Below are 18,855 nucleotides of genomic sequence, written 5' to 3'. Positions count from 1 at the left end.
TGTTCCAAAGGACACTGTTATAATGAATATATTGCCCTGTTGTTCTCTTGATTGATATGTTAAGAATGGAACAAGTATGGCTCATACTATCTTGCTCTTCCTAGACTATGAAATTTTATTCTTAGACGTTATTTACCTGCTTATTCTTAGGATATATAATTAGTGATACTTAACATTGGGTAAGAGACGTGTTTGAAGCAACATGTTCATTGGCAATGACTGCGAGTTTTAATTCAGTGGAACAAACTACCCATAACTGAGGCACAATTTCTATCCATACAAAGGCTGCACACAGAACTTACTTATATGTGATTTGTAAAGGTGCAGGCCAGAGGTAATTATGTCATAGAAGGGGATAAGGATATCACTCTTTACAGTTTGGATTTTTTTTAAATTATTTGTTCCAATAAGAATTTTTTGTCACAGATTTGATGAAGGCATATTCTCTGACTAATGTTAAATCTCCAGATTATTATTTTTTAAAATTTTACTCTTTATTCTCATCATTTCTGTTAAAGGAACTATCTTCTTGAACATCTAAAAGTAGGTTGTGCAAAAAATAAATAAATGTCCTTCAGTACCAAGGACAATAGAAGGAACAACCTTATTCCATTTCTGGTTACAATAATTTGTCCCGTAGAAGCAAAAAAAAAAAAAAAAAAACAAAACCAAACCAAAAACCAACCCTACACAACACAAACAATTAATAAGTACACAAAGTACACAAGTGTGTTTATTACATTTTTGCAAGCACTTTGTTCTACATTTCAAAAACGCCACCATCAAGCTGTTGGCACATTTATGTACAAAACAGATTAATTGTAATGCCTGCTACAAAGCATTCTTTGTGAAAATACAAACTCTAATACCAGAGAAGAGCCAAAAGCATTAACATCATTACATGAGTTTAAAAGACATAGCTTTAAAAATCAGCACAAACGTTTTAAGACATAAAACTGAAACACTACAATATAGAATCCAAAAGAGGTTCCTAATACTTCTTGCAGAACTGTAATACTGGTACTGCACATTATCAGAAAACTGTTGACCCTGTTGGACAGCCTAAGTGTAGAAAAATAAAATAAATCAAAACCCCAAATCAAAAACACAACCAAAAAAACCCCAAAACAAGCAAAAGAAAAGAAAAAGAAAAAAATTCAATCAACTAATACTACTTAATGCATTATCATGCCACAAATAACTATAGTATTACCCTCTACTTACTACAAGAATTGTTAAAAATTACTGATGATGCATAACTAGTAATAGTACAAAGAAGATTTACTCAAGAAGTTTTATTAGAAATGCACTTACACTGAGAGAGAATTCACAATGGTCCAATAAGTGCACAAAACTACCTAAGATTTTTAACACTGACAAAAATGTCTTGTCAGGCTACATCACTTTAAAAGACACTTTACAGCATTCTTGTAGCATTAGAAATTGGCAAAAAAATAAAAGAAAAAATAAAATAAATAAAAAATCCAGCAAATTTGGTCCAATTACGCTGACTTTTCTTCAATAGGTTTTTTTGTTTTGCTTTTGATACAGGTAATTCTTTCAAATTAAGATGACCTATGTTTCTGATAACATTTTCCTATCAAAATAAAGGCTCAAATATATTACGGTACTTTCAAATAATAAGATTTATAGTGGTCTTTCATCTTACTTTAACATAATACAGGTAAACCAAAATGGGTAGGAAAGCTAGAAGCTAAGCTATAGCATTTATGGAAGTCTCCTTTAATATATCTTTTACAGTTCAGACAGGTGCAATCCATTTAAATTTTTAAAGCAGGTAAAAAGACATCTGACCTCTATGGTCACTGTATTTTTGATATATTACTTTCATAAATGTAGCTAAGCAGTAATTTCTCACATCACCACATGAACAGCTCCAATTTAGCAAAACCATCATTGAATTAAAGAGAGATCATTCTGTAAAAAACTATGGATAACTATATCACTCAATTAACAATTGTCTATATACTGTAACTCTTTAACAGGTAGCCGTGGTATTGAATTCCTTCAAAAGGCAAGTGGCCATGCATTGTTAGCACCACGGTCTGCATGCTCACAATACAAACAGGAATTATCACCCATGGACTTGGAACAAGAGAATATTCTTTAAAAACATCAATAATAATAATAATGCAATGTTAACAAAGATAAGAAGCACTTTTTTCCTTTTTTTTTCTTTTTTGTTTTTTTCTGTTTTTTTTTTTTTTTTTTTTACCCACTATTACAAATTTAGAAATTGCACCTTTGATAGTTTAAAACATTCTTAGGACCTTCATTCAAGTTGATCAGGGTCCATCTGGCAAGTTTTCCAAATATAAAGGAAAGTCATCAGAATGTTTTCTTCATATATTGTACATCATGTACAATGGTCCCTTTGAAGTATACCTGTAGTTAAAGTACTTATTGAACTCAGAACTAAAAAGTATAAAAAGCTACTTTTTTTCCAAAAACATATAAGAAACAATGTAAAAGGTGTTATGCATAACACATACAAAGTGATTAAAAAAATCAAACACATATTTGTATTTGACAACTGTTTAGTATCCTTGATCTAGCAGAACTAATTCACTTAAAAGGATTCAGGAAAGGCTATTTACGAGCTTTGTGGTAGATAACGGTCACACAAAGTAAGAACTAATTAAGGAACCAAGTGCTAGACAACCAAGAATTGTACATGGGTAATATGTAAGTCACCCAAACTATCTTTTGTGAGAAGCACTTTCAATTGTTTTTAAAATGGTTGGATGGCCTTTAGTTAAACAACAAAGCATTCACATATTAGAAAGTAAGACAAGGGGGTTTTTATGTGTAAGCATTGAGCCGCTCTTTAGAACGAGTAGAATGAATATCGTGAAGCTCTTGTTCCTCCTTTGATTTAATATCCTCATATTTTTGCATTCTGCAAGCGTCTTTCACATAGGCCCAGTTTGCAGACAAGACCATGAGATAATGGACCTGTAAGAGAGGTAACAGAGGGTTAGGAACCAATTGATCTAGTCAGAATAGAGGATGTTCAAACTTCAAAGCTGTAGGATAGAGACTGGGTTTTCATCAGAAGGAACAAACCTGACTAAGTCAAGTAGTACAGCAATTCATTGTGAAGTTCAAGCTTCATTAATTCTTAGATGACTCAGCTGACAAGCGTTACTGTCACCGTGACTGGCAGCTGGTAGCAATGGTTATAAAAAAAATTTAAAAAAATGAAAAACCAACAAATTATCCCTGCTTTACTACTTCAGCTAGTGTGCAAATCTACATGAAAAAATGCCTCCTGGTTATTTCTTGTAGAGTTTTCTCCACTGGATGATTATTTGTTAAAGTAATTTCTTACGACAGAAGTATGCTGTAGACACATATGTAGTCTTCTGATTCTGTATCTAATACTATTACAGAAGGATTTGCTTTTTCTTTTTTGCTAAAGTTAGCATGAGCTTTCCACCTAGCTGTGATTTCTTTCTTTCATCTACAACTACCTATTTTGTCAAAAATAGCTAATTTACAAAAAGTTTGGCAAAAATTAAAAATATGTTCAGTGAGGCAAAATATGACAAAACATAGTTACAAATAAACCTGAGGTCTTAAGAAGGTACATTCCTGCCACAATTTAATTTAGTAATTTTATTTCACTGTTACACTAGATATACCACAGTATATGCATGCAATCCTTTAAAATGCATAGAAAGTTTTTCAAAAAGTTATTTGTATGATTTTAAAAGACAACTTCTGTCTACATCTTGAATGGAGCAGCAACAATGTTCATGTTTCATCTAAATTTTTAAATACATAAAAATACATTTATTTATTTGTTTAAGAAAATAAAATTAATAGCTTCCAAAGTGTCCCATCAAAAAAAAAAAGAAAAGAAAAAAATGGAAAAAAGCAAACACCGAGCACTTTCCGAAAAGAAGTGGGGAAAATCCCCACAGGCTGTGATTATTATACAACTTACCGGGGAATATTGAAGATTGGACCTGACTCACTCACAGCCAAGAAAATTCACAGAATGAGCTATGATAATGTATTCCCAAAGAGCTTGATTTATATATGCCAGCTAATGGGATGACCAAATGACTATGAAAATTTTTGAGTATTAGCCACTAGTTGAAGAATATTGACAATATTGTTATATGAACAAATGTTTTTCACATGGCTTTCAATAAATTTACTCTGAAAGTCAGTGAAAAGTATTTTACCATAGAAAAAATATGTTCTGCAATTGTTTTTTATTCTAAATAAAGTGTGTAACACATCCAAATTACATTTGAGATGGAGCTTAGTGGTTTATAAAAATCACTGAGGGACCTGAACAGGCTGGATCGATGGGCTGAGGCCAACAGGATGAGGTTTAACAAGGCCAAGTGCAGAGTCCTGCACTTGGGACACAACAACCCCATGCAGCCTACAGGCTTGGGAAAGACTGGCTCGAAAGGTGCCTGGCAGAGAAAGACTTGGAAGTATTGGTCGACAGCCAACTGAACACGAGCCAGCAGTGTGCCCAGGTGGCTGAGAAGGAAAACAGCATCTTGGCTTGTATCAGAAATGGTGTGGCCAACAGAACCAGGGAAGTGATTCTCCCCCTGTACTCTGCACTGGTGGGGCAGGACCTCAAATACTGTGTTCAGTTTTGGGTGCCTCACTACAAGAAAGACATTGAAGTCCTGGAGCGTGTCCAGACAAGAGCAATGAAATTGGTGAAGGGATTGGAAAACAAGTCTTACGAGGAGCGGCTGAGGGAACTGGGGTTGTTTAGCCTTGAGAAGAGGAGGCTGAGGGGAGACCTTATTGCTCTCTACAGCTGCTTAAAAGGAGGTTGCAGAGAAGTCTTCTCCCAAGTAATAAGTGATAGGGCAAGACAGAATGGCCTCAAGTTGGGTCAGGGGAAGTTTAGATTGGACATTAGGAAAAAATCATTCACAGAAAGGGTTATCAAGCACTGGAATAGGCTGCCAAGGGGGGTGGTTGAGTCACCAGCCTTAGAAGTGTTTAAAAGACAGGTAGATAAGGTGCTTAGAGACATGACTTAGTAGTAGACAGGTACGGTTGGAGTTGATGATCTCTAAGGTCTTTTCCAATCTAATGATTCTATGTTTCTATGATTCTTGTAGTTTGACTTGGTGTTTTTCTCCTACTTAAAAAACAGACACATTGTTCCGAAAGTACATTGGCCACAGTCTGGCCTTCATTAAACTTCTACTTTTCACCCATCCCTTCCTTAAAAAGTTACAGAACCAAACCTCTGGAATAACTGTTGAAAACTCTTGGAGTTCAAATTCACTATAAGCAGGATGACTTTCCTGGAAACTACTTTAGCTTACATAGTGAATATAATCTCACATGCATATCCATGTCATATAATGACATATATCTTGAACAGTCCTACTACGTTTGTTTTTTTGTTTAATACCAGATTCCTAGATAATATTGTCACACTAAGGAGGTCATCCCTAAGTGGCTGTCTAATTGCATTTCACACTTCCATGACCTGAATAGCCTTAAGCCAGTGGGGCCCTGTCAAGACTTATTCAAATTAAAGCAGGGCAGCTTCCACAGTCTGCCTCCGGATGTTTCAATTACAGACATATGCAACACAGCACAGGGTCTTTCCATATTCTGACTCCTGCTTAGATTTCTTCATAAGGTGAAAGTATGCTTCAGTCTTCAAAACTGTAGAATTGTATCTAGAATAGGAAGGGGATTGGTGTTGGTTTGGTTTGGTTTTCATTTTGGGACTCATCATTATCTGGGCAGGGTAGAAGTCTAACTTTTATCCTGCCCTTAAATGCATCTAATGTCCTGCAGAAGAACTCAGCCCTACTGAAGCGGTTTTGGGAAAACAGCAAAGGCAGAACTAACTGCCTAATTTACTAATCTTACAATCAACCCTTTGGGATGGAAGAGTTTCCATTTAAAGAACTTCATGTCTTCTGTTATTACCTAACACAACATTGAAGACAGTAAAACTAATATCTATTACTTCAGTGACTATTTCTGTATCCATTTATTATCCACTCAGATATAAGAAAGAACTATAATGTTCAGAATCATGTGTAGTCAAAATTAAGACATTTTCCTTGTCTGCAAAATAAAGGTTTGCCTTACATAAAAAAATACTATAAAAACTATTACTACTATAAAAATACATGTGTCTTTCTATACATCAATCCTAACTCACAGACCAATTCTCTTTTTGAACTCCAGAAAAACATTCTCCGTTGGAGAGTAGAAGCAGCTAGTCAATCGGGAAAAATTTCCAACATTCATAAACAACTTTCAGACCAAGAGAGAGAATAAAGTAGTAGATATGGGAAACTTATGAATTCTGATCAAATTGGTTTGCAAGTGTAAGTAAAATTTTGTTGCTTTTGCAATAAATGACTACATTTTTCTGAAATATATTTTTTAAAAACAGATTAGTGAAAAATATTCTGGTGACAGATGGTCTTAATATTTATGAACAAGCTGATTTCTTTAGTGAATTTCATGACAAATATTGACATTAAAAGAGTTAAAGAAATCTGCAAATATTAAAAAATCTGGCTCTTGTGAATGTCTACAAATCCAGAAGGGAGGATATAATGGAGTATATCCATGTCTTGACTTCAAATATCAGTTATAAGAGCAGATTTCAACAATTTAGTTATTCAGCAGTCTCACTGATGATGCACTACTAGTACTGGCTGGTAAGAAACACAAAACACTTACTTCTTCAGTCAGATGGTCTATTCTACTTTAAAATAAGTGTTTGCAAGAGATGTTTTAAAATTGCAACAAATTCATAAGCTTTCTTTTTTGTAAAGAACTGGAATTTAAATCTCATTTTCCTGATAAAAGTCTTGTTAAATTTCCCAGACATGGAGATCTGCTACTGTTGTGGATATTTTCAAAGGCTAACTTCATTAAATCATATTTGTCATCATTCTTGCAACAGCTCATATAGGGTGGGGCATTGTTTCTCCAGTGGCTTAAACAGATTCTGCACACTTTGTCCTCACCCTAGCCCATTGTGGATACCTTACCACCTTCTACTCATTTAAGCATAAGATCTGGGGGAAAAAAAAGTTGTTTTCTTCTTCCATCTTACTGGCATTTAGGACCCAAAATTTATCTTCCCTTCCCTAAATTACTTCTTCCTTGGGAAAGCAAACTTCTCTTAAAGAGAGAGAACCTGTTAATATGTGTGTGCCCAAAGACAAAATTCTCAACTTTCCCTCATGTCCTGTCCCTAGTCTTTGGGCTACTGTGTCAAATGTGAAGCACTTATATAACTTATATAGCACTTATAAGTTAAACTTATAAATGTGGTCTGATCTGGTGGTTTTAGAAATTACCACCGTCAAAGGGTAGAATGTTCTACTCTTCATCAGATACCAAACAGATTACAATGGTAAGTTAAAAACAAGCAAATTAATTATGAAAATGAAACATAAGTAATACAGCTGCAAACATTTCATAAAGCATACCTTTACTTTAGACACTACAAAATTTACTAGTGCTTAGATCCTTAACTTATATTTCTGTTGAAATAATTTGCGTTATAATACCAGTTCTGTGCAGTCACAGAATCCTAGCATACTTGGGTATGGATAATCCTTCAAAAATACATGAATAAACGTGACCTATCAAAGTGAATTCTTTGTGGACTAGCTCTTGGTGTGACACATCTATGGCATCTTTGACGTGATAGTGTGATCTCTGAAAGGTTTTTTTAAAACTTCATTGAAAGTATCATGTATTTAAACTACTTACTTTGCTTCCACTAAAGACGTGTACAGTTGGACTTGATTTCAAATATCTTTTCCAACCTAGGGATTCTATGATTCTATGATTCCACATTTGTTTTTCACTAAAAATCTTTTGGTGGGTATTGTGATTCAAAACTCTTCTTTGAAATGCAGAACTGTTATCTGAACAAATTAGCATTTGATAATTAATATTGAATATACTCTTGTATATGTCCTCCTAACATTACTATAATAAGTACTATTTGGTCACCATTCTTTCAGATAGAAGCAAAAAGTTTCAATTTGGAAAATAAATTAAATTATTAATATAATTTATAGTTTAGTATTATCTTTTTTATTTCTGGTCTTGAAACAAAAATAAATTCTTTTCATTTATCTCTTTGTGCTGTGTTGGCAGGATGCCATGTAATACTGAAAAACAGGCAGAGAAGAACAAAAAAGAATCACTAATGCAAAAGGAATTCTAGCTTCATTTAATATTTCCAGATTTTTCCTTTTCATAAATGTCATTCTAGGGAAAGTGAAAAATTTATGGCCCCAAGATAAATGAAAAATTCTTATTAACAATCACCATCACTAACAGTTTTCTTACGGAATGCCTCAGTGCCATGTAACAGTAATTTTTCATTCCCATTCCAGTTTGTATCATACAAACTTACTCTGGTGCAGAATCATCATTCTACAAATGTCTTTGTGTTGAAGGAGATGTAGCAGACAAAAGGAAGAAGAGCTGTGCATTAACTCATACATTTTTTTTTCTCAGTCGTACATGCTCTTTGGCAAAATGTCATCAAATCGAGAGTAATTTTTATTTTCTAATAAAAGCAAAAATTAGTCTTGACAGAAAAATTTATTCGCATGTATACACAAACGGACAAAAAGAGTCTGCTCCTCAAACAGCAGTATGACAAGTCTGTGAATACCAAGAAAGGCATGAACCCTATAAGTATAGTACTGTGGTCATGAGACAGACACACGAGTTGAGACACTTGTCTGAACACAGCAAGATAAAAATTCTTAGCGTGCACTTAAAGGTGCTTTTTTTTAATTCAAAAAAAGTAAACATGATATTCTACTTCAAAGGTAATCAAGCAATATATTTTAAAAAACAATAAGAGAGAGTATTGAATTACATAATTATATTTAATTAATAGCATTGAGTCATAGTATGGAAAATTAATAAGTAAAACTAAGTAAAAATCAATATGTATTAGCAATTCAAATAACAACAGAGGTAGAGTGTTGAGTAGCTTACCATAGCAATGACTGCTGCTCCAGCTCCAGCGAGTGCCACAATGAACAAGTGGAATGTCATGTTCAGCTGCAAAGTGGGATAAAGAAAAGGATTTGGTGGTACTCTAAAATGAAACTGAATAAAAAGTCTGAGTAATGTAGAGTAAATAATTACCTTTCTTGTGCCACTCTTCTACAAAAGTCATGATTACTAATACTTTTTCCAAAAGCTTGATTGCTACATGACATTATGCTTGTGCCTGTTTTGTTACAATATCAGGGGCAAAGCATAATTCTATTTAAAAATATTGTATTTAAATTATTTAAAAATAAACAGTCTTCACTTTCTTTTTTTTTTTTACGGTTACAGTAGTACCTTATTAGATTGACAAATGTTTGTCTTCAGTGGCAGAGACAGCCTAAAAAAACCACCATTTCCCTTCATTAGCTGTAGCTTTCCATTCTCATATATTGATTTTCTCCCCTCACAAATTTGACAAGAACATTTGCTCACAGTAATATAACATAAACCAGATTACCTAAATAATTGAAGTTAACCACTTTCTTCACCCCACCCCAAACCAAATGATTTTGTTTGTTTTCAATTTCAGTGATCTGGTTTACACAGCAGCCACTGATTGTTGAATGCACAGCAAGGGTTGCATTTTCGCAGTTGCTTTTGGTGTAAAGGCAGATTTTGTACCTTCACTCTAAGAAAAGAAAGAAGGTCTAGAAAGGCCTGGTGAAACATATAACAAAACACCTTTTGAGTTCAGAGGGATCAAGATTTTAGCCTCTCTTTTTAGTTTCAGATAAAGGCAATTTTGTTTGCCGTCTTCATCCCTGATCATTCAAAAATAAAACGAGAAGCCTCAGCTGCACTAAAATATGTGACCTTTGGCAAAAGGAAAATCTAGAAAGAAAAATGTACGAGGAGTCGTGCTAACACACTGCAAGATTTGGTCAAATGCACTGGAAATCTTTACTCTTCTGTCACAGCAGTAATCATAAGACTTTCAAATAGTGCTTCATTATTCAGACCTATTCATTGTGCAGTAGGTGCATTTGCTTTCAAAAACATCTCAGTAAAAATACACATGGCAATGGAATTCTTAAATAATAAAATACAGGCATACTTAGAAAACAAATGGCTGGAGAAATTGCACCAGCTACATTTCTTATGTGGTAAAAGAATAGGGAGAGTATTTGCTGACTGCATTTTCCACTGAAGTTTTATTTCACCATCATAGCTACAACTAGAACATTAAGAGCAAGAAGAAAACATGTACCAGCCATTTCCGACTTAAACAGATATTACAGGTTTGCTTAAACATTATCATATTTATTCACCTCATTAGAGTCACACATCTTGACGAAACTTTCTGATGTGGTGCAAACCTTCTTTTCCTCTCCAATAGTTACAATACCTGGAGCAGAATAAAGATTAAAATTATTTAGTATTCCAAGTACCTATCAGTTTTACTTCATCTGACCCAGAACATCTAGGAAATATTACTCCTTGGCTGCTTTGCAGAATGTTTAACAACAAAATCTATTTTTCAGGTTGATGATCAAGGGGCTGGAGCACCTCCCATACGAGGACAGGATGAGAGAGTTGGGCTTGTTTAGCCCAGAAAAGAGGAGGCTTCACAAAGGCTTTATAGCAGCCTTTCAGTACTTAAAGGGGGCCTGCATGGAAGCTGGTGAGGGGCTTTTTATCAGGGAGTGTAGTGACAGGATGAGGGATAACTGTTTTAAGCTCAAAGAGGTAGATTTAGACTATATATTAGGAAGAAATTTTTTTGCTGTTAGGGTGATAAGCCACTGGAACAGGTTGCCCAGAGAAGTAGTGGACGCCCTGTCCCTGGAGGTATTCAAGACCAGGTTGAATGAGGTTTTGAGCAACCTGATCTAGTGGAAGGTGTCCCTACCCATGGTGTAGGGGTAGAACTAGGTGATCTTTAATGCCCATTTGAACCCAAACTATTCTATGATTCTATGATAGCTTCAGCAATGACAAAACTGACACATCATCTATTCAATAGAAGTAACATGCAGGGAATGATTATTCAGCCATTTTCAAAAATATCTTCAGTCCAGGTCTTATCAACACAATAATGAAAAGACCAGAAATTTGTTTTCTACCAGTATATACACTTACCGTATTGATCACAAATATTCTCTACTTTCATGTGGAGACGTGCTGTAAATTGTTTTAGATATGTTGATCTGGTACAAGGCTTCTTCAACAAATTATAAAAAAGCATTACCCAAATTCATACTTTATTATAATAACACTTCCTCTATTGGCAAGAATAACTAGAATCTACTATATTGTTTCTCATGGTTAATGTTTAGATAGTAAATCTAATTCTAGCTTGAAGAGAATTACTATAACTCAGTTAACATCAAAATGGTACTGTTCTTTCCTATTAGTAATCCACAGTTTTTACACTGAACTTTCAGGAAACAGGTAGAATCACTGAGTATGTAAGTCTTCTATGTACATTTAAATTAAATTAATAATAAGAAATAGGCATAAATATTAATAAAATAAAAAAGTCATAGCAAGGAGAATGAATACTCTTGATGAGAACCAGTACAGATAATTGCTTTTTCAACTCACCTGTCATGCTGGTTCAAGGAGTCAATATATTAAACCAAGAAATTTTTTCCCCTCATGAAGAAAATAACATGAAATATTTTGTTTCGGGTTAAGTGAAATGTTTAATGTGAACCAAACCATTTAGTTCCCAAAAATCAGAGCATTTTTATATCTCAAAACAGCAATTACAAATATACTGAAATTTTATATTTGGCCAAGGCAACAAAAGAAAGACCCTATCACAAGATTAAAGTGTCATTTTAGAAGCCTCAGGCCACATTTTCAGTACTCTGAGAAGATGGACAATATTGGTTGAATTTTGTAAGGCCTGGAAATGCAATGCATACCTGATATACTGCCTTGACTATTGGATAAAAGGATAGAAAGCAACCCTAAACAGTTTTTCAGAAACACTTAAGCAGTTTGCAGTTCATTTCAGATACATAGAAGCAAATAAATTTGATGCTTTCTTTTATGAAATCTTGTTTTATATTTGGTGCTTTTCCTTCACTTACCATATTGGCGAAGATCCAAGCAGAGATTAGCTCCATCCACTACGGTGGCATTTCGGCAAATGGTCCACAGATTGAAGTACATGTAAACAGGCAGAGAAGTGAAAGCTGTAACGCCAAGCCAGGCCAACATAAAGATGTATGTCAGCATAATGAACTGCAAAAGATTAAAAGACGGGAAATCAAAACCAGAGGTTAGTCAGAACATAACTGTCCATGGCAAAAAAGGAACCACAGAGAAGTAACAAGTGCACTTTTGATTGGTTTTGACTCTTTCAGTCATCATTTAAATTATAGGCTTGCTCTGATAATCATTGAATGATCTGGTCAAAGTGACAGAGCATTAACACGATGTTTCTGAAGGATGAGCAGTTATGCTTCTAGAAGTGCAAGCTTACTCTACATTCCTGTCACTCTTGGGTCTATGATGCAAAACACCACATCTAAAGTACGGACAGCTGCATGCTTACTGAAGCATGTGTTTCCTTCTCTCCCGTCACCGTTGTTCCACAGTTAAGACAAGGAGCCACATGGTGTTTTTTCCATATCACAATGTATCATGATGTAAAAAAATTAGAATGAAATACTATAGGCTCTACTGGGTTTTCATAAAATCAGTCGTTGTCCACTGCTGCCATAGAATCTCAGTAGCAAATCCATTTTGCATTGAACCAAGGAGACGACGTATCTGTCATTTTGTTACTGTATTTAGACATGTTTGAGGTCTGCATACAAGAGAATTCGTCACTCAGAACAAACTAGGATGCTTATCTTTATTAATAAGAAACTCATTAAACTACATTCTTTGCAACATTTATTCTCCAAAGGCCATGTATTTTCTTTCTTAGTCAGGAGCCTCAAGAGTAGAGCAATCTGCTTATAGGAGGCATTGAATTCTTCTTGCCTTCAGGGCCAATAGTTATGTTGGCACAGCAGCATATGTAAATATGTAAGCATGCCATATTGCTACTCTGATGCTCACCTAAGACAACTAGCAGACGCATTCATCAATAACAAATTACTTCATTTTATGCAGTGGAAAGGATATGAAGTAGCTGCATGGTTAAACGTGGAAGATAAATCAGCCTCTATATGTTAAATCCAAATAGCCCCAAGATTTGATGGCTTCAGAAATGCTGATGAATCTAAACACATTGCTGAAACAGAAAAATTCAGCACACTAACATTTTTGTACCTGCATACCACAGAAAAACATTGACTCTGAGAATAAGAAATAACAGCTACTTTTGAAAGTTGAACAAGCTGATCCATTATCTGCTTAAAATTAAACCTTAAATACAACAGAAGACATTTTCTCATTACCTTTTTGCTGTAAGGTCTCTCACTTCAGGTGATAAAGGAAAAAGCCTAATATATATATGTATATAAGTTTGGAAATCAAAAAGAGTCAGACTCAAAAGGCTTGCAGATGGTAGTTTGCATGTGTAGCTGATCAGAAAAGGTAATCCAAAACAACAAAAGGTTTGAATCTTAGGTGAGGTTGTTTTAATACTTTGAAGTTTTGCGGTGGACATTTTCAAGCAGTATTAAAGAGACCTTAATTTGATCTACTTTAACTCACTTCCAAGGAATATTTAATAAAAGCCAGTTTAATTCTGAAGAACTGTATTTACATAGGGATTTACTGTTGTTTAATTAATCCAGTTTAAAATTGAATTCAGATTAATTTTTTGATTGTCTCTAGGTAGATAAGAATTTCAGCAGTTGTTTGAAAAGACAGAGAATTTATAGCAGTAAAAATGATTACCAGAAGGATGCAGGAAAGCAAAAGATGAAGTGGAACATCAAATAGAAGTGTTCTGTTTAAAACTTTGGGTAGATGCTTTCTACAATTTTCTTTATTCAGTACTTTAGCTTGACCTGCCACCTTGTAAGCTATGAACTGTTTTTGTTTTTCTTTAACATCAAACTGGTTAAAAAGATAAACTTGTATGTCTAATTTATTATTAAAGATTTTTGCATATGTATTCATGCAGATAATGGCTGTCTTCCTTTTCAACTTTTCCCCAAACCACACTTACTAGACAATTAACTGGCAAAACAGAGAAAGTGATAGCAAAGTCTACAATAAATATATACCTTTGAATCTTACAGTACACCTTCCTGTCTGCCAGTTGTGTAGAGGAAATTCTATTCCATGTATTGTAGAGAAAACAGTCAACACAAGTAAATACTGTTCTATATGCACTCCTATTTATTTTTCATTATTGCTCCTTTACTATTTTCTTTTTTTTTTTTCTCTCCATATTACAGTGTTAAAAGTAAAAAGACAACATCTGGTTCTACCCCAGGCATTCATTTACGAACAATTACTTGGAAAATTACTTGAAAATGTAGATTCACTTCATGGCTATGAATTCCCAACTAAAATGCTATGTCTGATCTTAATTTATTATCAAGTCAAAGCACAAACAAATTGAGTACAAACTCAATTTTTCTAAAGCGGGAGGAAGAAAAAAGAGAGAAGACTTGCTGTGTATTCTCAGAATACCTTTTAAAGTCTCAACTTACTCTAGTCTAAAAGCATTTCAAAGGCAAATCCAGCCTCTTAGTTTTCCTTCTATGAGTTTGCCCAAAACAGGCAAATCTGAGGCCTTACTTTTGAGCTCCCTTCAAGAGTTTCTGAACTAAATAACATTTAACAAATTCATTATGTGTCTCACATTACTGAACTGTTGTAACTGGCTTTAAGACTAGGCTCCATACAGATTCAGGAAACTTCCTATTCTGTGATAAGCACCAAATGGAGGAAAAATATGACCCTTACTATAAGCATTATAATTTCTATCTAATATCTTTTTATTTTCTGATCTGTAACAGGGAGGAATATCTCTGTAACCTTGCTTGCTTAAGAAGCTTTTTTAAAAATCTGTGCTGAGATAATACAACGTATTGGTACGACAAAGAGGGGAGAAAACTACAGAGCTTATTAGCCTCTAAAAAAATCTGCCTTGGGCACAGAATAAGAGCATGGAAAATCTGTCAAATGATGGCTGCTGGGAGTCACGAGGGCTGCCTTCTTAAAAAGAATTGCCTACTTGTTTATGAAAGAGATTTTCTTTAAAAACATGCATATGTTTGGTTGAGTATATCAGAAAAAGTAAATTAAATGCTGATGCATCATTCCTGAGCTTGGATCCTTGAATATCAACCAGCTTTCTTGGGCCCCTCTCCCCTCCAGGACTTTATCCCTTGATGTCCTACCAAGAAGATCCCTGAAGAGGTCAATGTCTGCTCTCCTCAAGTTCAGGGTAGTGAGGTTTGCTGTGTGTTCTCCTCACTGCCCTAAGGATCTTGAACTTTACCACTTTCTGGTCACTACAGCCAAGATTGCCCTTGAGCTTCACATTCCCCCCTGCCCCTTTCTTGCTGGTGAGAACAAGGTCCAGCATAGCACCTATTTTCTTTGGCTCTTCTGTCGCTGAGAGAAGGAAGTTATGACTTACCTATTCCACGAACTTCCTGGATTTCTTATGCCCTATTATGTTGTCCCTCTAATGGATATCAAGGTCGTTGAAGTCCCGCATGAGGCCCAGGGTTTGTGAATGTGGGGCAGTGCCTATCTGTCTATAAAGGGCCTCATCCACTCATTCTACCTGATTGCGTGGCCCATAGCACGTTCCCTGTTATAATACCACGTGACCCTGCCTTCCCTTTTATCCTGACCCATAAGCTCTCAATTTGCTCCCCATCCATCCCCAGGGAAAGCTTGATCTAGCTGGTCACCAACCTATAGGACAACACCTTTTTCTCATCTCTCTAGCTTATTCTTCCTAAAGAGCCTGCATCCCTCCATTCCAACAGTCCAGTCTTAGTATCCATCCCACCATGTCTCTGTGATGTCAATGAGATCACAGCCCTGCAGACATACACACATCTTTAACTCCTTTGTTTAGTCTTCAAATGCTCCAATACATGCCATAACACCAAGAAGGTGGTTAAAAAATAGAGAATTTTCCTTTGTTTCGTGTAAAAATAACTAAAATGCAAAACTTTTCATTAAATCGCTTGGTGGCTATGACTTGTCCCTGGAAGCTGATATCACTGTTATTAGAGAAGCAAACCACAATAGTGTGATCTGGACAATAACACCCTTTCTGCTGTAAGGGTAGTAAAAAGCAAAAGGTTAACCTTGCACAACAAGCTATTAGTTTCTAGCGATAGAAGTTGTCAAGTTATAAATTCTTGTTATAATAGAATGAAGTTGTGCATATTTTTCTTTAAACCACAGATAAAGGACTAAAGTATTTTCTTAGACAATTTTCTCTGCTATTACAATTTTCCTTCTTTGCTCTAGAGACCTTACAAGAAATGCTTAAGGAGACTTTTCACTCCAGGTATTAAATTCAGAACTCAGTCTCCTGAGATTCAAAGGAATCTTTCTGCTTTGAAGTAGCATTCTGCTACGTGACAAGCCAAAGGTTTATAAAGTAGCAGTGCAGCATCTTAAAGAGGTACCACGGTTTGTTTTTCAGCATGCTATGTATTGCATTGGTAGTGAAAATTACTTCCTCTGTTCAGTTCAATTTTCACTGTAGGAAGCCAAACACACAAATCCAGAATGAAGTGGAAGTGATAGCAAAATTTACATACCAAATCATGAAGATGAAAATTTACTAGTCAATATTCATCTCACATTGGTAAAGAATAGCTAACACAAATGATTATTTGAACAAAAAAAACTTTAATCTTTGTGGCAGTTAATTTCTTTTACTAAAACCATGGCTAATAAAACCCCCTTGCCAGACGTTATAAGCTTTTCACTGCTAGTAATGCCTTTCCTGAATCATAAATTGTCAAAGGAAGCAAATTATCAGCCCTTCTAGAAAGATTTTTATTTATAAAATCTGTTGCACGGATCAATCTCAGGAAATAGACATTTCAGATCATGTTCTGAAATGGTATGCATACAGCACAACAGTTTTCATGGTGGTCATAGCTGGTTGAAATCTTATTTCCACTGAAAACCATACTCAAATTCTATTAATTTTAATGAGATCAGGATTTCAGTTACTGTTTTATTTTTAAAATTTATGGATACTTGTCCCACGAAAAGCACATTCATTGAATTTCAAACACTGTTCTTGTTTTAGTTTTGTTATAAATATTTTAGTACCCCTGAAGAAACATCGCCTCAATGACCCTAGGGACAGAGACAGTAAAATCATATCTAAGAGGCACTGCTAACACAGAGAGATGAATTGAAATGGAAACACAGTAAACTCCAGTCATATTATTGTATGAGGACATTGCTGCTTACTACAAAAATATAATATAGAAACATGGCCACAAATTCAGAAGTGCCTAAATAAAAAGTTTAACTCCAGAAACCTCATGTTGCCATGTAATTTTATCTTAGTTCCAAACCACTCACTACTTAAATTTACACTTCCTCTCAATTTACACATATACTTGCCTTATATGAATTCCCTAACATGAGCTCTCAACTCAGAGAGTTGTAGGAACACATACACCGTGCTGTGTTTGTATCCCATTTAGGTTGATTATCCTATGAAATACACACAAAGCTTCATTGTTCATTTTCAGGTTGACATAATAAGAAGTTCCTTTCAAACCTCTTCACTGGCTCAGAAATTCTCTTTGACAGTTTTTGCCAGGGATCAAAACTACATCTACAGATATCACATATCTCCATCCTGCCAAAAGGCTATTATGCTTTAATATGAAACCCTGTCAGTTTAGAATATCACTTCAAGATGAGCCTAGGCTTAGCCTGGCTGTCTCTAACTGGAATGCTAGGAGACACCTAACATCCACAGTGTATTATGTAGTCCTGCTTCTGAGTACAGTTTCCTAATTTCACATCAGAATAAGTCCAAGTGTGTCATTGGATGGCAACTCAGAAGCATGAACAGGAAGATCTTTTCAATTTCTTCCTGAATAGCCTTTTGTCTCTAACATCATGTTCACTTTCGATCATCTATAGATCTGACTTCAATACTAATGAAAACTTTGCTTTAGCACTTTGTCTAGCTTTAAATTAATAAATGGTCTTTGGCTTTCAGGCCTTTTGCCTCAGTCGTGTCCATTTTTCTAAGGAGAAATTCCTGAGTTAATGCTATTGTCTCTTTATCCTGTGCACATTTGGAATAATAAATTTACATACCTTTTTGCCACATATTTTCTTAAATGCTGAACTTTATCTTGATGAATTGGTATTGATAGAGTGCATAGTTCTTTCTGCAGTTTACAAGTCATACCTTAAAGTACTACCTCAGATCTATTGTTTATGTACCTTCAATTTTTTATACTGCAGGGTTCTGCCTACTCTGGATCTGCAGTCCAGAGTCAGTAGCTTCCTTTGATCAATGAAATTTTATCATAGATCAGGGTAAATAGTAGATATTATTTTCCTGTCCATAACCTGTATTCTCACACTATAGGTGTTCAGTTCTTTTGACTTTTGGGAGGCTCAGAAGTCATCCAACAGAATTTTGTAACTTTTGCACATAAAAAAAAAGTCCCTACATAAACACTTCAAACTTTTCTCAATTATTTTTTGCAACAGCACCTTAAGTGTATACTTTCTCATATGCAAATACTAGAGAGAGCTAATGCAAAAACTTGTCGAGTTCCTCTGGAAAGGATTTTAACATTGCTGAAGCTAAAACAGCCCTTGCTGCTTAATTAAAAATGTTAGATTGTCTAGATGCAGCAATACTATCTTTATTAATTTAAATCTAAATAAATCATAATGTTT

At 34.9% G+C, this 18,855-nt stretch overlaps 1 protein-coding gene across 1 annotated transcript in view; it reads right to left on the bottom strand.

Moving 5' to 3' along the window:
- Positions 1 to 720: 720 nt before the first annotated feature.
- The window catches only part of GPM6A (glycoprotein M6A), a 114,152-nt gene continuing 96,017 nt past the window's right edge, over positions 721 to 18,855 (bottom strand). Inside the window, exons 4-7 of the mRNA XM_009565691.2 lie at positions 12,117 to 12,270; positions 10,347 to 10,423; positions 9,019 to 9,084; positions 721 to 2,976 (exon numbers count right to left, since the gene is read on the bottom strand). Of these exons, the coding sequence (XP_009563986.1) occupies positions 2,824 to 2,976; positions 9,019 to 9,084; positions 10,347 to 10,423; positions 12,117 to 12,270 (450 nt within the window). The 3' untranslated portion in view covers positions 721 to 2,823. The remainder of the gene's footprint in view (positions 2,977 to 9,018; positions 9,085 to 10,346; positions 10,424 to 12,116; positions 12,271 to 18,855) is intronic.

Source organism: Cuculus canorus, chromosome 4, assembly GCF_017976375.1.
Source record: "Cuculus canorus isolate bCucCan1 chromosome 4, bCucCan1.pri, whole genome shotgun sequence".
In the NCBI taxonomy this organism is placed as follows: domain Eukaryota; kingdom Metazoa; phylum Chordata; class Aves; order Cuculiformes; family Cuculidae; genus Cuculus; species Cuculus canorus.
Note: the sequence above shows the minus strand (reverse complement) of the source record. Positions and strands in the feature narration are given on the sequence as shown.